The sequence below is a fragment of the Macadamia integrifolia genome, chromosome 1 (genome assembly GCF_013358625.1).
Source record: "Macadamia integrifolia cultivar HAES 741 chromosome 1, SCU_Mint_v3, whole genome shotgun sequence".
NCBI lineage: Eukaryota > Viridiplantae > Streptophyta > Magnoliopsida > Proteales > Proteaceae > Macadamia > Macadamia integrifolia.
Window position 1 is genome coordinate 33,683,775 of NC_056557.1, and position 19,418 is coordinate 33,703,192.

Here is a 19,418-nt window from a genome sequence, read left to right on the forward strand (position 1 = left end):
GGAGAAGAATCGAGCCCCCTTTTTCTCTACCACCTCCTCTGTTCCTTCCGACAGCAGCAAAAAAAAAAAATCCCAAAACCTCCCTGCCCTACCGCCTCCTCTGTTCCTTCCGACAGCAGCAAAAAAGAAAAAAGAAAAGAAAAGGAGCAGTAAGAAGAGAGTCGACGAAGAAGAACAGAAGAACGAATACAGAAGAAGAAAAGAAGAAGAGGCGCAGAGAAGAAAAGACGAAGAAGAAGAAGTAGAACAGAGAGAGACGCATACCTGGTTTCTGTTGGACCCCTGAAGTGTCTCGCCTCAAGTCCTACCGCTAATTGCTCCCATTGCTAGCGGAAGAAGCCCACTTCAATTCTCCAATCCAGTCTCCAACTTCTCCAAAGGAGCGATACTTCCTTTTTGTCGGTAATCCAAAACCACACCCCATTTTTTTTATTTCTCTTTCCACTTCCTTTTTTTTCCCCCATTACCCCTCTTTTATCTATTAATTCCTTCTATCCCTCATTTTTTCCTTATTTACATTTAGCTCCTTGCCCACACTTGATATCCTTTGTGGTTTACTTGAATCTCAAGTAATTGCAATTCTGCCCTTTCAAAAAAAAAAAAAAATAATTTACTATTCTACCATATATTCTTGAGTGCTATTTTGTTAATCATCACCATGGTAGCCAATAGTGAAGTTGTTCAGCAACTGAATTCTTATAAAGGAGAAACTAATACAAAATTTGATGCTCTCACTAACATGGTCACGTCCCTAAAAACAATGGTGGAATCCATACTAGTTTCTATTGATCGTTTGGTGGCAGCAGATAAAGGAAAGAGTCCCATTCAATCTGGGGATTCTTCCAACACCACTCCACAGGATCCTCCAGTAACACTACCACCACCACCACCACCACATCATACACCACCACCACCTCCACCACCATATGGGACTGGTAGACATGATGATGGAACAGAGAGAGCAGCAAAATTGGATGTCCTTGATTTTTATGGAAATAATAATCCAGAATTGTACCTTGACTGGATTCACAGCTTAGATACATTCTTCAGATGGTACGGATTGACTGAGGCTCGAAAGATCCTATTTGCAGAGGCCAAACTGAAAGGCATGGCTCGAGTCTGGTGGATCAAGCAACAACAACAGAACCGAACCCGAGGCATTGGTTTGGTCACTACTTGGGCTGAAATGTATGAAATCATGAATCGGCGATTCTTGCCTTCTGATTATAAGCAACGCATGCATCTCAGGTTTGCACAGTTGAAACAAGAGAATTTAACCGTTGAAGAGTATGTTGCTAGATTTTATTATTTGGCCACTCGTTCTGACTTTGAGTGGGATGAAGAAGTCTTAGTGGCCCAATTTCGCAATGGTTTGCACCCTCAACTTAGTGCTGCCCTTGCATCTAGTCGACTACCTACCATGGAAGACGCCGTACAAGTAGCATATCAGGTTGAGGAAAGTCTGAAACGCTCATATAATCGGAGAAATTTTGCAGATACTTTTTCGCGAGGTACTAGTTCCATTTGGCAACAGTCTCCTACCCAAGAGAGGTCTTCTAGCAAACCACAGGCTAGTGCTACATCTATGGCCTCTTCACGACCTAGTCGGCCGTATTCTCCACCTCGACATGTCTCTGAAATGTCATCTTCACGGCCTACTCGCCCATACTCACCCCCTCGGCGTGGTTTAGATAAACCTTCTGATTCTTCAAAATTTACAGTTCGGTGCTATTCATGCCATGGATTTGGACATATCAGTGCTCAATGTCCCAGCCGTTTGGTTGCTTTTATTGATAAGGATTCTCTTATACCATATATTCCCGAAGTGCAACTTGGTTCTGACACAGTTGATTTGAGAGAAGAGTGTGCAACAGGTGAAGTCAATGACACTCTCAGTGACGAAGACCAACATCCTTTTTATGTCATTCGTCATGTGTTGACCACTCAGAAGGCCACTGAAAATGAAGATTGGCGCCGCAGTAGTATTTTTCAGACTCGTGTGAAGTGCAATGATCAGTTGCAAACCTTGGTCATTGATGGAGGCAGTTGCACTAATGTTGTCTCTGAAGACGCTGTTCGTAAGCTGGGATTGAATACAGAACCACATCCTAATCCTTACAAGGTTTCTTGGGTGAACAACACTAATCTCAAAATCACAGATAAGTGCTTAGTCACATATTCTATTGGTGGATTTAAGGATACAGTCCAATGTGATGTTCTCCCTCTGAAGGTGTGCCATATCCTTCCTGGTCGACCTTGGTTATTTGATAAGAAAGTACAGCATTGTGGCTATGCCAATACCTATGCCTTCAAGCATGCCAACAAGACTATGAAGTTTCATCCTGCCAAAGATCTCCCTGAAATTAAGCTCAAGAAGAAGGTGGGATCATTCCTCATTCAGCGTATTCCTTCAGACGGTCTCCTCGGTCCTTTCCCTAACTCGACAGAGTCGAGTTCTTTTTAGAGGAGGAGAGTTGATGCAGATACAGCTGCCCTTTCTTGGTTGGACTAGCATGACCGGATTTGGAAGCCAAGAGCCAAGAAGAACCGGTCCAACCCAGGGTTTTGGTCCAACAAGGGTTGGAAATAAAATTAGTAGTTTACTTAGTATTTTATTTCATGCTTTTATTTTCCAGACTTGAACGTAGGAGTAGGATTTACTTCCTTGCTTTGGTTTCCTTTTTATAGTTGTTTCCTAGTTTAGGCTAGTTTCCATTTCAGTTAAGTTTCTAATTTCATGTTCCTATTTTCCTATATATTGGCTGTAATTGATTGAAGATTTAGAGAGTGATTTTGATTATTGAATGAATGTGTTGAGTGTGATTCTCCTTTTTCCCCCTCTCTACTCTGATTTCCCTTTCTTCCCTAAAGGTTCTCCATCACTAAGATTACTTAAATCTGAGTTGTAATGACAAAGTTATGCTCCGGTCAAACTTATTTTAAAGTGCGTGAATGCTGTTAAAATCATCTGAATGAAAATAATTTTATGGATATCAAAACAAAAGATCATTTGGTTTTTAGTATAGTTTTAACTTGATAAGATTTATAAATTTTTCATAATTGAGAAAAATCTCAGCATTTAAAAGTTCAAAATCACCCCTATAACCAAAATCCAGTTTTTTGTTCTTGGACTGGGGGGTTGACTTGTTATCCTTTTGGAATTTTATTTTTAAACTATTTTTATTGGATTCAAATAGGGGATATTTGCTCATTTATGAATAATATCTTAAATAAATGAAATTATTTACTTAAATGATATTTGGCCTAAATAAGTGCCAAAACACAAGGCAACATGCAGTGCAATGAGGCTACTGTCGCTTAGGCCCCAGAAAAATTGCCTGAACTCTAAGTCGTCACCTTGGTGACGCCTTGACAACTATGGTACAAAGCTAGGCTTATGGCTAAAGGGTTTACTCAGACATATGGAATTGATTTTGAAACTGACCACTGTGAGAGTATTTCTCTCATGTGCTGTAAATCTGGAATGGGATCTCCCACAACTTGATGTGAAAAAGGCTTTCCTCCATGGAGAGGTCGATGAGGAAATTTATATGGACATTCCACTAGGATTCTCTAGTGATGGAACTCAGGGCAAGGTCTGAGTTTTCATAAGGCAATAACCTCTGTGGGGTATAAACAAAGTAATGTTGACCACACATTGTTCATAAAATGGTCTAGTGACAAAATTACTATGCTTATTGTCTATGTGGATGACATCGATTCGTGGTGATAGGAAATGATAGTACTGAGATTGGTTGCCTTAAAGGCTTTCTTGGCCGAGAGTTTAAAATAAAGGATAGTGGAAGGCTAAGGTGCTTTCTTTGGATTGAAGTTGCTCGTTCTTCAAAAGGCATTTTTCTATCCTAGAGGAAGTACATCCTCGATCTATTATCTGGGACTGGTTTATTGGGTTGTCATCCTTCTGAATTTTGATACTCCTATGGAAGTTAGTACCCAGCTCAAGGAAAACGAGGGTGAACCTATTGACAAAGGGCATTTTCAACAGTTGGTTGCTAAACTGATCTATATCTCCCATACACGGCCTGATATTGTTGTGGCCATCAATTTGGTGAGTCAATTTATACATGATCCCTATTCATCCCATATGGAAGCAGTTTTACGTATCTTGAGATACTTGAAGTCAACTCCAGTAAAGGGGTATTTGTTATCCCCTCATGATCATCTTAGAGTTGAAGCCTATACAAATGCTGATTGGGCTGAATCTCCTGACAGAAAATCCATCTCGGGTTATTGTACCTTCGTGGGTGGAAACATTGTCACTTGGTGCGACAAGAAGTAAAATGTGGTAGCTAGATCCATTGCTAAAGCAGAGTTTCGTACCATGGCTTACGGGATTTGTGAGTTGTTGTGGTTACACACATTATTAGATGATATTGGTGTTCCTATTTATCTCCCCATGATGTTTTACTGTGATAACAAAACTGCTATAAGTATTGCTCACAACCTAGTATAGTATGATTCTAGCAAGCACGTGGAGGTTGACAAACATTTCATCAAAGAGAAGTTGGATGCTGAATTGATTTGTGTTCCCTTTGTGAAGTTTGGTGATCAGTTAGTTGATGTGTTCACTAAGGGATTAGTAGGGAAATTGTTTCATCCTTGTTTAGTCAAGTTAGACATGTGTGATATCTATGCTCCTACTTGAGGGGGAGTGTTGAAATATGTGCCGCAAGGGCATTATTGGGCTTTCCCCCTCCCACCAACTCTAATTAATGAGAATCGGCTAGGATGGGGAGCATACTTGTAATTTTGGCTTTCTTTGCTCTGTTATAAAAAGGCTTGATTGACCTCTTTGGCCATTCAAGCATTCTACCCTAGTTTTGCTGTTAACAATATATCTATCTATATATATATAAATATTTTTTGTTCCTGTGAATGATACTTGTGTAGTTGGAAAAGCATAATTTACTATCCTACATAGCCTCATATTTGGCCTTTCATCATGATTTTTCTTTGCAAGATCATGCTCTTTGTTGTTTTCACGCGGTATTCATGTCCTACCCTCCATCCTGAACTTATCCTGCATCAACCCTAAAGCACGTTAGCTGTCTTATTCATCTGTCTTACCTGGGATGGTGAAATCCACCCTCGCCTATTTTTATTTTGAAAAAGCTTTGGTTTATCTTGTGCTCTCTGAAGCCATACCATTGATTCAGTCCAATATAGTAGCAGAAATTAAATATATGGCTCTTTTTGCTACATTTCCTTGTACCTAGTTATTTCCTGTTGACATTTATTGATGTAAATTTGTCTGCCTGAGCAAATATGTTTATTTTGTCTAGGTTGGGTACCCTTTGGTGACCATTCTTCTTTGTCTTGGTGATCCTCAAACATTCAACAGTATCTTTGGTTCTCACATGGAACATCTTTACAAGCACCTTAGGGTAAGCTAATGATGTGTTACATGACAGCCCAGAGGATGAACAGCTGTGGCCGATGCTGATGTGATTCTTTAAATTTGTTGTTAGCTCTTATTTTCCTTGCTGCTATGTCAGTTTACAAGGGTTGAATTTATATATCTTCATCCTTTCTCTTATTTACCAATCTGATGTAATGCTATTATTTATGCAGGACAAGAACCATCGCTTTATGGCCTTGGATTGCCTTCATCGGGTTGTAAGATTTTATTTGAATGTTTATGCAGATTACCAACCCAGAAATCGTGTATGGGACTACCTAGATAGTGTGACCTCACAACTTTTGACGCTTCTGAGGAAAGGAATGCTAACTCAGGATGTCCAGCATGATAAACTTGTTGATTTCTGTGTGACAATAGCAGAAAGTAACCTAGATTTTTCCATGAACCATATGATACTGGAATTATTGAAGCCGGATAGTCTAAGTGAAGCCAAAGTCATTGGCCTACGTGCTTTGCTTGCAATTGTCATGTCTCCTTCAAATCAGGATACTGGTCTAAAAGTTTTCCAAGGTAATGAAGGATTGCTGTGTTTGTAAGCTCTTATTTTTATCCCCTTTTTGTAGAGGTCCTTAACTTGTCTCTTGGATTCTTACATTGAAGGTCATGAAATTGAACACTACATTCCAAAGGTGAAGTCTGCAATTGAGTCAATTTTAAGGTCTTGCCACAGAACCTACAGTCAGGCTCTTCTTACTTCTTCAAAGACTACCATAGGTAATATCATTTTCCAAAATTGATAATATGATTCCTGAGATCTTGCATGGACTGCAAATTAGTAATAAATGGCTAACATTGTAACAAGATCTGGTATTGTCCAATGGATATGGGATGATATTATTTTTTCATACCACAATGTTTTTCAAAGCAACTCATTACTTGCACTCTAGAGATAGTATATCTTAGAAAAGTCAATCTCTCCAGTGCCGAAATAGTGGTGTCCAAAATTGATTTTGAGAAGGTATTATGACATAGTTTGTTGGGACTTCCTTGATTGTGCCTAAGGAAGGAAAGGGTTTGGCAATAGATGGAGCACTTTGGTCAAAAGACGTCAAAACTGATAACATTTATCTAATCTTGTTGTAAGAACCCCATAATACCCCATGAAAACCCAATACCCACTTCACCAATAGGGAAGTTTTCTTTTCACTACCCATATCCAATCCAAGATCATCTTTCTCCCTTAGGAGGCACAAAATTTCCCAATTGATTAGATGGTCTTTTATGGTCTTTGGTTGCCAAGACAGCATAGTTGTCATGGTGACTAGGCGACCCAAGATGCTGGAGAGGTACCTAGGCAACAAGGGGCCTGCCTAGGCACCTTCAACATGCATTATGATATAGCAATGAAAATTTTATATAACTATGTATTTATGCAATATATAAGCCAAATCAATGCAATATAATATAATTATGCTAGTATTTTTTGGGTGAATAATAAATATAATAACAAGGGAGACAGAGTGGGGGAGGAATATACAAGGCCCCAAAGGGGAAATCAAGGCTCCAAGGGGAGCAAAGCACAACCAAAGGGGGCTACATCCCTAGGGGGGGATGGGGAGACAAAAGAGATGAAGATAAACAACCTCAAGAAGCAATAATAAGCCGGTTCCTAGAGGAGTCCACAACATGGCGACCAGGGACCGAAGTAAGCTTGGAGTATACATCGAAGTACATGGCATTCCAAATCTTGTCAAATGATCTAGAGTTCGATGTCCATGCTAGTATTGGCCTAATATGAGAAAACCAACATTTAATAAACAAAGCATATGATATAATATAAACATATTCATAAGAAAAACAAAGCAATAAACGTAAATCAATGTAAACTTGTGAAGTGTCAATAAGGCGTTCCGTCACCTTGGACCCAAGAAAGAGCCTAGACGCCTCGGCGACGCCTTGACAACTATGCAAGAAATCTGTTATATCTTCTTTTTTAATTATTGTACAAGCCTCAGTAACAGACATATAATATGTTGGGGGGCTTGCAAATGTGGATTTAATCAAGATTATTCGATCCCTAAATACATGTGACTCCTATTCCTAGTGGCTAGTCTCTTGAGGAACTTCTCAACCATTGGATTGCTGAACTAGGATTGCCTCCCTATTTGAGGCCCTGAATATTGAAGAGGCCATCTTTCCATTGGATAGCCACGACATACAAGCAAAGTGGACTCTCAATTTAGAATTGCGGCTGTTACCAGCTCTCATGGCTTTTCACAAGGTTGACTTTCCACTCCATATACATTTGAAATTTTTTAGAATGTGCCAAAGTTGGAATTGCATTCTCATTGAACTTTGTAGAAAATGAAGGTAAAAAAAAGGGTTTACCCGGTGCACTAGGCTCCTGCATGTGCAAGGTCCGAAGGTATTTTCTTCAAATATGAAATAGGAGTCCATCAAATCCTTTTCACTACCCTAGAACCTCGCAACACATTGCAGGCCAGAGCCATATCTGTTAACCTACTTAAATCGTCTCCTATGATTGCGAATAGTGAAGGAGTCAGTGGTTGCCCTCACCTATGTCTTGTTTTCTTCTTGTGACAAAATCAAATAGAACCAGAATCGGTAAAGAAGAAGGAGAGAATGAGAAAGAAATAAGAAGAGAAGAGAAGAGCAGTAGAGAAACCGATAGGACCCAAATCAATGACGAGAGGGAAAAGAGATGAGATTGATCTGCTTGGGAGGAAGAAGAAAACAGAAGAGTGAATGAATCAAGTATGGGGTACCAGTCTTGTATAACAACAACAAAACTCTTTAAAGAAACTCGTTTCTTCACTCGGATCATTTCCAATTGATGGTGGGTGTATATTATATATATAAAGACTTAAAATTCCTAAATTGACTCATAAAAGGAATCTTAATAACACTTCCATACTCATTAAAGTTAATAAACTCAAAACAAAACTCAATTTTGCTATCAAGTATTCTAATCTAACACAAAATGCTTAACTACTAATCCCCTGTATTAATTATCTCCACTTTATAGGCTTATAAATTAAGCCTATTGCAATGAAAGCCAAAAATGTAAATGGCCCATCCTATAATATAGCTATACAAAGGTCTATTCATAGTTTCTCTAGTTATGCTCCTCAATCGCGATTCTTCAATGATAACTGGAGAACTACATCTTTAATCATCGGTGGTCGTTGTAGTATGATCCATGGTATATATGGTTAGGTTTAGCTCTGATACTAATTAGTGTAATTTGAAAATCTAGATTTTGAATCTTAGATGCAAGTAGACCCAATGATCAAATCAGTAGATTTGAGATAAAAGAAGCAACTGCATTGTTAAGGGAAGAAATCAGGTATGGGATACCAATCCCATATGCACTGCTCAACAACACCAATCATCTCCAACTAATGGGAGGTGTATTACATGTAGAAAGATCTTCTAAAATTCCTAAATTGACTCATAAAAGGACTGCTAATCGCACTCAACACACTCAATATAGTAAATAAGCTCAAAACAAAACTTTATCTAGTTATTGAGTATTCTAATCTTACTCAAGACATTAACTACTAATCATGTGCACTAACATTATCCCCACTTTTTGGGCTTATTAATCAGGCCCATTACAATGAAACCGAAAAAAAACAAAAGGCCCAACTTATAATATAACTACCCAAAGATCAATTTCAGCCTATTGGACTGTCAACTGTTTCACCAGTATAATTTTTTCTGTTTCCCTTTAAGTAACCAAGGTGTTTTCTATTTGCTCCTCTATAAGTTGCATTGACATTTAAAAAACTTAAGAGGTCCTTCCATGCTTCCTTGATTCACTTGCCCATTCTCCTGGTTGCTTCATGCTCAGCTAACCCTCCACCTATCTTAAGTCAAGGACGCTTAACTCTTATAGTATTTGTTGCAAAAACAAAAACTGATTGACTAGGTCTTCGGTCACTGATGATAGATGTTTTGGACTTTGGATAACTGCTACTTTCATTTATGTTTCAGTTGTGGTTTATCCCTTATCTTACTTGTACTTTAGTAACTTCTCAGTTATTGGTGCTATTATTATTATTATTATTATTAGGCAAAAGTACATTAGGACAGGCCATTATTATTATTGTTATTGTTACTGACTTTCTGTTCATATATATGTTTATTTTTCTCACTATTCTCTATATGTGATACTATCACTGTTCTCTACATGTAGACCCCAGACTGCAGAGGCGGGAGCCTTGTGCACTGGGGTACGCACTTTTTTTTTTTTTTTTCTCTATACGTGTTGGGCTGTTTGTAAATTGTAATTCATGATGTGCCTCTTGGATGTTATTGTTATTGTTATTATTTTTGTTGTTGCTGGCTTGTTGTTGTTCATATATATATATATATATATTTTTGTCACTGTTGTCTAAATGTGATAACATGTAGCCGACCCCGCAGTGGCGGGAGCCTTGTGCAATGGGTATGCCCTTTTTTTGTTGTTTGTTCTCTACATGTCTGGGGCTGTTTGTAAATTGTAATTCATGATGTGCCTCTTGGACGATGATCTATTACAAACAAAATATGCACTTCCCAGATGCTGTCACAAAGGAAAAATCTCAAGGATATCTGTTCAGATCGGTGCTGAAGTGCATACCCTACCTGATTGAAGAAGTAGGTCGAAGTGACAAAATCACGGAAATAATCCCTCAATATGGCATAAGTATAGACCCTGGCGTCCGAGAAGAAGCAGTACAGGTGCTGAATCGTATTGTTAGAGACCTTCCCCATAGACGCTTTGCAGTGATGAGAGGGATGGCCAACTTCATCCTTCGGCTTCCCGATGAATTTCCCCTTCTCATTCAGACATCGTTGGGACGCCTCGTGGAACTAATGCGTTTTTGGAGGGCTTGTTTGTCTGATGAGAAGCTACAAAGTAATGTTCACGATTCCGGGAGAGTGCGGAACAGAAATGATAAAGTCCAGAAGATACTGACTTCCTCTCATTCCATGGAAGCGATTGAGTTTCGTGCTTCAGAGATAGATGCTGTTGGTCTGATATTTCTTAGTTCTGTGGATGTTCAAATCAGACATACGGCTTTGGAGCTACTGCGCTGTGTTCGGGCTCTAATAAAAGATATAAGAGACTTCTATCTGAATGATTCATCTGATTATAAATTGAAAAATGAAGCAGAGCCAATATTTATAATTGATGTTCTTGAAGAAAATGGGGTATGTTTTTATCCTTATGGTACTCTCCCCCTCTCCCCCCCCCCCCCCCTGCAAAAAAGGAAAAAAAAAAAGTAAAAACAGTATCCCTTTTTCTTCTTAGAGGAATGTCGTGAGCAGTGTGAATTTCCTAGTTGTGAACCTCAAAATTGTTCCTCTGAATTTGACAGGATGACATTGTCCAGAGCTGCTATTGGGATTCTGGCCGCCCTTATGATATGAGACGAGAGTCAGATGCAGTTCCCCCTGATGTTACTCTTCAATCCATTATTGACACTGATAAGAACAGATGGACTCGCTGCCTTAGTGAGCTTGTCAAATATGCTGGTGAACTTTGTCCAAGTTCAGTTCAGGAAGCTAAGTAAGGAAAGTTTGACCTAAATGCATATTTATGGGACCTACATCTATATGTGTTTCTTGAACAGTTGAATGTCCGTTGCCGTTTTGACAGAAAAATTCTTGTGTTCCATTAATTTCTTATTGGGAACAACAATTATATTTATTACTCATAAAGTATGCATAATTACAATTGATATAGGGATCAGAAGTCTCGAGCACCTGGAAGAAAATTAAATTCTATCTACCTCAACTGAATCTTTAAAGACCAACATCCACTTAATTAGTTATTGGCCAACATTAGCACAAATTCTAGGGAAGTTTCTCAAATTTTCTCTAAAACCCTTCTATTCCTTCCCTTATGAAGTCCCAAAGCACGACATATGATAGTAAATTCCACAATACCGTTCTCTAAGGCCATATGTACATTAAACTGGTCAAAGAAATATGTCCATACTTTAAATGTGTTTTCGTATTTGCCTTGTTGGCAAGAAAATAGTCTGTTACAATTTCATTGGGTCTCTTTTATTATGAGAATTTTATAAAAATGATTGTAAGGAGATTTATAAATCATGTAAGAAATGGGTACTTTTTCATTTTGTAGTGAGAGAGAGAGGGGGGAGATATGATGCTTCTACAATGTCCTGCTGTTTTAGTTTCAAATTGAAATCAGGAATCTAACTTGTCTTCAAATTCTCAGGTTGGAAGTTACACATCGTTTGGCTCTTATTACACCTGTAGAATTAGGTGGGAAGGCTTATCAATCACAGGATGCTGAAAACAAGTTGGATCAATGGCTCATGTATGCGATGTTTGCATGCTCTTGTCCACCTGATAGTAGAGAAATTGGGAGCTTAGCAGCAGCAAAAGATCTCTATCGTCTTATTTTCCAATCGCTAAAATCTGGATCTGAAGCACACGTGGTAAGTTCTAAAATGGATTTTTTTGTTTCGTCAGTCTCAATCTATCCTTCATTGTGATTGGAATAGCGATGACTCCGTATTTTCGAATGAGTGAGGCTCTGTTATGTCTTGGCTTGGTGAAAACTATAGAATGCTGACTGTAATAGCCCCATGTGTACCTACAACTGGGGGAATGGAGTTTTCCTTCTCCTCCAAAAAAGTGAGTTTGCTCAGTTGTTTTCACTACTAGATCTCTCTCTCTCTCTCAGAGAAGTCAGAACTCCTTTACTGGTTGCTCAAAAAGAAGGTTGTGCCACAAATGATTATAGATATCTGGATTGGTTTTTGGAGTGGGTTATATTATAGCAGAATCATCAAATGGCTCGCAATTAAGTTTTGGGCGCCACATATAGGATTGAAGATTTAGATATTCGGTTGTGGGATCAGATCAGTCACCAGACTCACCACCAATACCAATCCAATCCCGAGTTCATTCGGGCTGATATTGGCAGTATCATCCATGTGTCAACCAGTTTGGGCCAAAAGTGGGATTGGCCTTGGAAATGTTTCCACAAATTTCTGGAAAAAAAAAATCTCAAAAACCAGAAAATATGAAAAAAAAAAAAATTAGTTTTGCAAAAATGATATCAAAATTAATATCTGGAATTTCATTTCCCCCTTTTTCTTAAAGCCATTCCATGGGGGTTTTTTTTTTTTTGGATGAGAGAGTATCATTTAATTTCAGATTGAAGGAGCCAAAAGAGCTAGGGGCAGGCCCAAATGACCATAGAAGTGGTGAGGAAAGACATGTAAAGTCTCGGTCCTGTCCCAAGTATGACCTCGGATAGAACCTATTGGAGGGCAAGGATCCATGTAGCCGACCTCATTTAGCTGAGATTTTGCTAACTTGCTGGGCAATGCGTTTTTCCTCTTATCCACATCTTCATACTCTCATCTTTCCATATTATCCTTCCCATTTTTCTGTTTGGACTTTTTCTATTTTGTTTTGTATAGATCCATGTAGCCGACCCCATTAGTTGGGTTAAGGCTGAGTTTGTTGTTGTTGTTGTAGAAAGTACTCTTCAATCTTCACAAATCCAATTCGTCAGCTATGGATCTGGAAAATTGGAGCAAAAAATGACAGTTTTCATGTAAAACCCGACATTAAAAGTTAGATCTAGAGTTCAGTTTACTGTTTTTCACTTGGGGTTAAAAAACCCAAAGCTCCAATTCTCTGGATCTCATCAAATCCAATCTTCAAGTGATTTACAGCTTGAAGTAGCTTCACCGGACAAAAAGACAAACTCATAAGACTGACTGACAATCTGTCAAGAAACTTAGGTTGCATTTAGTTAAGGCCAATTCCTATAGAGTGGGACCGGTCAACTCCATCGATATGGCTGAGTCAAGGTTGATTCGACGAATCCTTTTTTTCTATTGCCTGAATCTGGGTAGATAACGGATCGGTCAATACCGATCCTGAGTTAATTTAGCTGATCAGCATTGTAACCATTTATTCTTCATGCTGTGCTTTGTGCTGAATTAGATAAGGAGGATGCAATTCAGATGCTAAAAACTCTTGTGCCCTGTTTAAATGTTTCTTTTATTGATGAGAAATTGCGAGTTCCCATGGCATGTGGTTAAAATATTGCCTTGGAAACAATTGTTAGTTGATCAGTGAGACTTGACAGGAGCTTATCTACCACACTAAACAAAGATGTAAACTAGGAGAGGAACTTGTTGGATGTTGATAAGTTGATTACCCTTGTGCTTTCCTGGATTTTGCATAGAGTATTAGCTACCTTTTATGCTTCTAATCCGGTAAAAATTTTACATTTCTCTTCATTTATGGTTTTTAGAAAGCCTGAAAGTACTGGTGGCTTTTACTTCTACCTAAATTATTCAATTGTAAAACACTCAACATTATTACTTTATTTCAGCATATAATCACACACACACACACACCGCCTAGCTTCCTTAACCACACTACCCATCAATGAATATGATTTATCGATGGCAAAATGATGCACTTGTACATGTACTCAGATTCTTCATCTGTTCATCATTTGTTGGATTTCTCTGTATTGGATTTTATCATCTCTCTTGCCAATTGGTTGTTCCAGTTCTAAGATTGCAGCTGGAAATTAAATCAGTAGTAGGAGGCTATATTTCTGAAAACGTTGGAAATAATTTAAACAAAACGAGTAATTTCACCTTTTTATCCCCTTTCCTTAGAATGTGGTTGATGATTTTTTTTCTTTTCCTTTACCTATTGTAGCATGCAGCAACCATGGCTCTTGGACACTCTCATCTGGAAGTTTGTGAGATTATGTTTGGTGAGCTCGCATTTTATGTTGAAGAGGTTTCATTGGAGACAGAAGGAAAACCAAAGTGGAAGGTATATAAGATTTGAATGCTCAAAATGGCTTTATTTTTTTGCCTGAGAGATAGATGTTAATTTAGGGTTGTCTGCTGCGTATATAATATAGTATCTGTAGTCCAGGTTCTGTATGTATTTCCTTCCATTTGTGGCTTCAGTGGCCTTGTCTATTTTCTGTTATTCGTGGAATACAACACCAGAACTTTTTCATGATGTAATGTCTTATCTAAACCAGGGACATTTTCTTTATTTTATTTTATTCAATGAACTGATGGAATCTATGCACAGTTTTTATTAGACTCCCTTAATATTTGTAATAATTTATTAAACGTATTGCTTTCATCGTATCCAAAGTTTGGTCCAAATTCAAAGCATACTTGTGGCTTTAAATACATTATACAAAAACATTTGCTATATTTTTCTGTCAACCTACATGCTAAATTTTCAAAAACATTGAAAGTACGCACAAATTTTGATCATATTGACCTTTTTCAGCCATATGTTGGAAGTTTAGCTATGGTGTGGACACAGGTGGAGGGGTGTCTCTGTCTGTGTGTGTGTGTGTGTGTGTGTGTGTGTGTGTGTGTGTGTTCTATGCCATTTTGATGATTGGAATACATGTTCCCTGTGGAGGACCGCAGCCTCCACCACAGTCTATCTCCCTCCCCTCCATGTGAAATGACCTATATGGACAGAGGAGAGAGACAGACTGGGAAGCACTGGCAGAGGCTGCGCTCCCCCACAGAGAACACTCTCCTTAATGATGTTATGTTTAGGCTCACAAGTTAATGAAATTTGCCACCTATATCAATGCAGAGTCAAAAAACCCGTCGGGAGGAACTCCGTGTTCCCATTGCAAATATATATCGTACTGTTGCTGAGAATATTTGGCCAGGAATGCTGAGTCGAAAGCCGGTTTTCCGTCTTCACTATTTGAAGTTCATTGAAGAAACAACTAAGCAGATTGTTACAGCACCTAGTGAGAGCTTTCAAGAAATGCAACCTCTCCGCTTTGCGTTGGCATCAGTTCTAAGATCACTGGCCCCTGAGTTTGTGGACTCAAAATCAGAGAAATTTGATATCAGAAGTCGAAAGCGACTATTCGATCTTCTTCTCTCTTGGTGTGATGACACTGGAAGTATGTTGGGTCAAGATGGAGTCAGTGAGTACCGTCGTGAGATTGAGCGTTATAAGTCATCTCAGCACATCCGCTCAAAGGATTCTGTTGACAAAATTTCATTTGATAAGGAAATGAGTGAGCAAGTTGAGGCAATTCAATGGGCGTCTATGAATGCCATGGCTTCACTGTTATATGGACCTTGTTTTGATGATAATGCACGAAAGATGAGTGGGCGCATAATTTCTTGGGTTAACAGTCTGTTCATTGAGCCAGCACCCAGGGTACCTTTTGGCTATTCACCCGCTGATCCTAGGACTCCATCCTATGCGAAATATACAGGAGAGGTAGGGCGTACTACTGGTGGCCGTGATCGGCATAGGAGTGCTCACCTACGTGTTTCTCTAGCTAAAACAGCCCTGAAGAATCTTCTACAGAAAAATTTGGACCTGTTTCCTGCTTGTATTGATCAGGTATTCCTTCTCAGTTGCAATGGTGCTTCACATCTCTACTGTGACATGCCAGTTGCTTGTAGTTTGTACTCTGGGCTGTCTACTTGATACACAATTTCTTGGACAGAATAAAACCCAAAATATTAGTTAACATATTATTTATCTAATTAATAGCATTTAGATGTGAAGCACCAGCATCATCCTTTATATTCTACCTGGTATTTGGCTTGCTTTCTATAATAAATATAATGTCTCTCTTTTTCTTTCCCTGATAAGGGCTAATTAATTGCAATTTCATCAGTGCTACTACTCAGATGCTGCAATAGCTGATGGTTACTTCAGTGTGCTTGCTGAAGTCTACATGCGCCAAGAAATCCCAAGATGTGAAATCCAGAGACTTTTGAGCCTGATACTCTACAAGGTGGTTGACCCATCAAGACACATACGTGATGATGCTCTTCAGATGCTTGAGACACTTTCTGTCCGTGAGTGGGCTGAGGAGGGTACTGAGGGTGCAGGACGCTATCGAGCTGCTGTTGTTGGCAACCTCCCTGACTCCTACCAACAGTTTCAATACAAACTCTCATGCAAACTTGCCAAAGATCATCCTGAACTGAGCCAGCTTCTGTGCGAGGAGATCATGCAGCGGCAACTTGATGCTGTGGACATAATTGCTCAGCATCAGGTATTGACATGCATGGCTCCATGGATTGAGAACCTCAACTTCTGGAAGCTCAAGGACTCAGGGTGGAGTGAAAGATTACTAAAAAGTCTTTATTATGTGACATGGCGGCATGGGGACCAGTTCCCTGATGAAATTGAGAAGCTTTGGAGCACAATTGCAAGCAAGCCCAGGAACATTAGTCCTGTCCTTGATTTCTTGATCACCAAAGGGATTGAAGATTGTGATTCTAACACTTCTGCTGAAATAAGTGGAGCATTTGCAACTTACTTCTCAGTTGCCAAACGTGTCAGTTTATACCTTGCACGGATATGTCCACAGTGCACAATTGATCACTTGGTTTACCAATTGGCTCAGCGGATGCTGGAGGACAGTGTGGAACCAGTTGGACCGAAGGCTGATGCAGGTGGGAATTTTATATTGGAGTTCTCTCAAGGGCCCACAGCAACTCAAATTGCATCTGTTGTGGACACCCAACCTCACATGTCTCCACTGCTTGTGCGGGGTTCTCTTGATGGTCCTCTTAGGAACACGAGCGGGAGCCTGAGCTGGCGCACAGTAGGTTTGACAGGCCGAAGCGTTTCAGGTCCATTGAGTCCAATGCCTCCAGAAATGAACGTAGTTCCTGTTGCTTCTGGGCGGTCTGGGCAACTCCTTCCAGCAATGGTGAACATGTCAGGGCCATTGATGGGGGTTCGTAGCTCAACAGGGAGCTTGCGGAGCCGCCATGTGTCTCGAGACAGTGGTGACTATGTCATTGACACGCCAAACTCTGGTGATGATGCATTGCATTCTGGTAATATGGTGCATGGGGTCAATGCTGGAGAGCTTCAATCAGCATTACAGGGGCACCAGCAGCATTCACTAACCCATGCTGATATTGCATTGATTCTACTTGCAGAGATTGCTTATGAGAATGATGAGGATTTCCGTGAGCACCTTCCTTCACTCTTCCATGTCACATTTGTGTCAATGGATAGCTCAGAAGACATTGTGCTAGAGCACTGCCAGCAATTGCTTGTTAATCTGCTATACTCACTCGCGGGCCGGCACTTGGAATTGTATGAGGTTGAGAATAATGATGGAGAGAACAAACAGCAGGTTGTAAGCCTGATCAAGTATGTGCAGTCAAAGCGTGGAAGTATGATGTGGGAGAATGAGGACCCCACAGTTGTTCGAACTGAACTCCCAAGTGCAGCCCTTCTGTCGGCCCTTGTGCAGAGCATGGTTTATGCTATTTTCTTCCAAGGAGATCTCCAGGAGACTTGGGGGGCAGAGGCACTCAAGTGGGCCATGGAGTGCACATCTAAGCACATTGCATGCCGTTCGCACCAAATCTATCGTGCATTGCGACCCAGTGTCACCAGTGACAATTGTGTGTCCCTACTTCGGTGCCTTCACAGGTGCCTCGGGAACCCTGTGCCATCTGTTCTGGGCTTCATTATGGAGATTCTGTTAACTTTGCAAGTGATGGTGGAGAATATGGAACCAGAGAAAGTAATTCTTTATCCCCAACTCTTCTGGGGCTGTGTAGCTATGATGCACACTGATTTTGTGCATATGTACTGCCAAGTGCTAGAGCTCTTTGCCTGTGTAATTGATAGGTTATCATTCCGGGACAGCACAACAGAGAATGTGCTTCTCTCAAGCATGCCCAGGGATGAGCTTGATACAATTGGCTGTGAGTCATCGGATCTTCAGCGGATGGAATCAAGGAACGGCAACGAGCCACCACCAGAAAATGGGAAAGTTCCGATCTTTGAAGGGGTGCAACCTCTTGTCCTGAAGGGGCTTATGTCAACAGTGAGCCATGGGTCCTCGATTGAGGTGTTATCTCGAATGACAGTGCATTCATGTGACTCTATATTTGGGGATGCTGAGACACGGCTTTTAATGCACATCACAGGTTTGCTTCCCTGGATGTGTTTGCAGCTCACCAAGGACTCTCCTACTTCACCACTACAACAGCAGTACCAGGAGGCTTGTTCTGTTGCTGCCAACTTAGCAGTTTGGTGTCGAGCAAAATCACTATATGAGCTTGCGACTGTATTTATGTTTTATGCCGAAGGCAAGATCACGACAACTGATAACCTGCTTTCTTGTGTATCGCCATTATTGTGTGCCGAGTGGTTCCCAAAGCACTCAGCTCTGGCATTTGGGCACTTGCTGAGGGTGCTGGAGAAGGGTCCAATAGAATATCAGCGTGTGATATTGCTCATACTCAAGGCGTTGTTCCAGCACACAACTATGGATGCTGCCCAGAGTCCTCATGTGTATGCGATCGTATCACAGCTAGTGGAGAGCACTCTCTGTTGGGAAGCGCTGAGTGTGTTGGAAGCACTCTTGCAGAGCTGTAGCTCCTTGACAGGGTCACATCCTCACGAGGCTGGTTCTTTTGAGAGTGGGTTTGGCAATTCTGAGGAGAAGATGCTTGCTCCTCAAAGCTCTTTTAAGGCTAGGAGTGGACCACTCCAGTACTCTATGGGATCAGGGTTTGGGGTAGGCCTAGCACCAGCAACACAGGGAGGTGCAATCGATTCAGGTCCGTCACCTCGAGAGGTAGCTTTGCAGAATACACGTTTGATTCTTGGTCGGGTGCTTGATTCATGTGCTCTTGGGCGGAGGAGGGACTATAGAAGGCTTGTACCTTTTGTGACCACCATTGGGAACCAATAGTATCATTTTGATATCCCTGATCTGACATCATGCCTGTATGTATCATGCCTTCCTTCCCACACCCTCCCCCCGCCCCCCCACCACCACCACCACCACCCTTGTATTGTTTTTTTTTCACCCTGGTGGTGGTGTTAGCAGTTGGTTCTGTAGATATGGGAGGTTCCCTTGTATTTAATATTTTCACAAGAGAATAATCCTATGTATCACCAACATTTAGTTTGAGATGCTTCTAACCAACAATTTTGTAGTTGGCTAAGAACACAGACCAGTAAGCAA

At 40.3% G+C, this 19,418-nt stretch overlaps 1 protein-coding gene across 6 annotated transcripts in view; it reads left to right on the top strand.

The window, feature by feature from the left end:
• Window positions 1-19,398, top strand: part of LOC122084640 (protein furry homolog-like) — a 34,699-nt gene extending 15,301 nt beyond the window's left edge. For 5 of the 6 annotated variants that reach the window (XM_042653074.1, XM_042653057.1, XM_042653066.1 and 2 more), the window contains 9 exons: window positions 5,304-5,405; window positions 5,593-5,950; window positions 6,041-6,154; window positions 9,966-10,600; window positions 10,768-10,958; window positions 11,634-11,856; window positions 14,114-14,233; window positions 15,032-15,805; window positions 16,086-19,398. In XM_042653074.1, the coding sequence (XP_042509008.1) occupies window positions 5,304-5,405; window positions 5,593-5,950; window positions 6,041-6,154; window positions 9,966-10,600; window positions 10,768-10,958; window positions 11,634-11,856; window positions 14,114-14,233; window positions 15,032-15,805; window positions 16,086-19,142 (5,574 nt within the window). In that variant the 3' untranslated portion in view covers window positions 19,143-19,398. The remainder of the gene's footprint in view (window positions 1-5,303; window positions 5,406-5,592; window positions 5,951-6,040; window positions 6,155-9,965; window positions 10,601-10,767; window positions 10,959-11,633; window positions 11,857-14,113; window positions 14,234-15,031; window positions 15,806-16,085) is intronic. The other variant, XM_042653082.1, reaches the window with a different exon arrangement.
• Window positions 19,399-19,418: the final 20 nt, after the last annotated feature.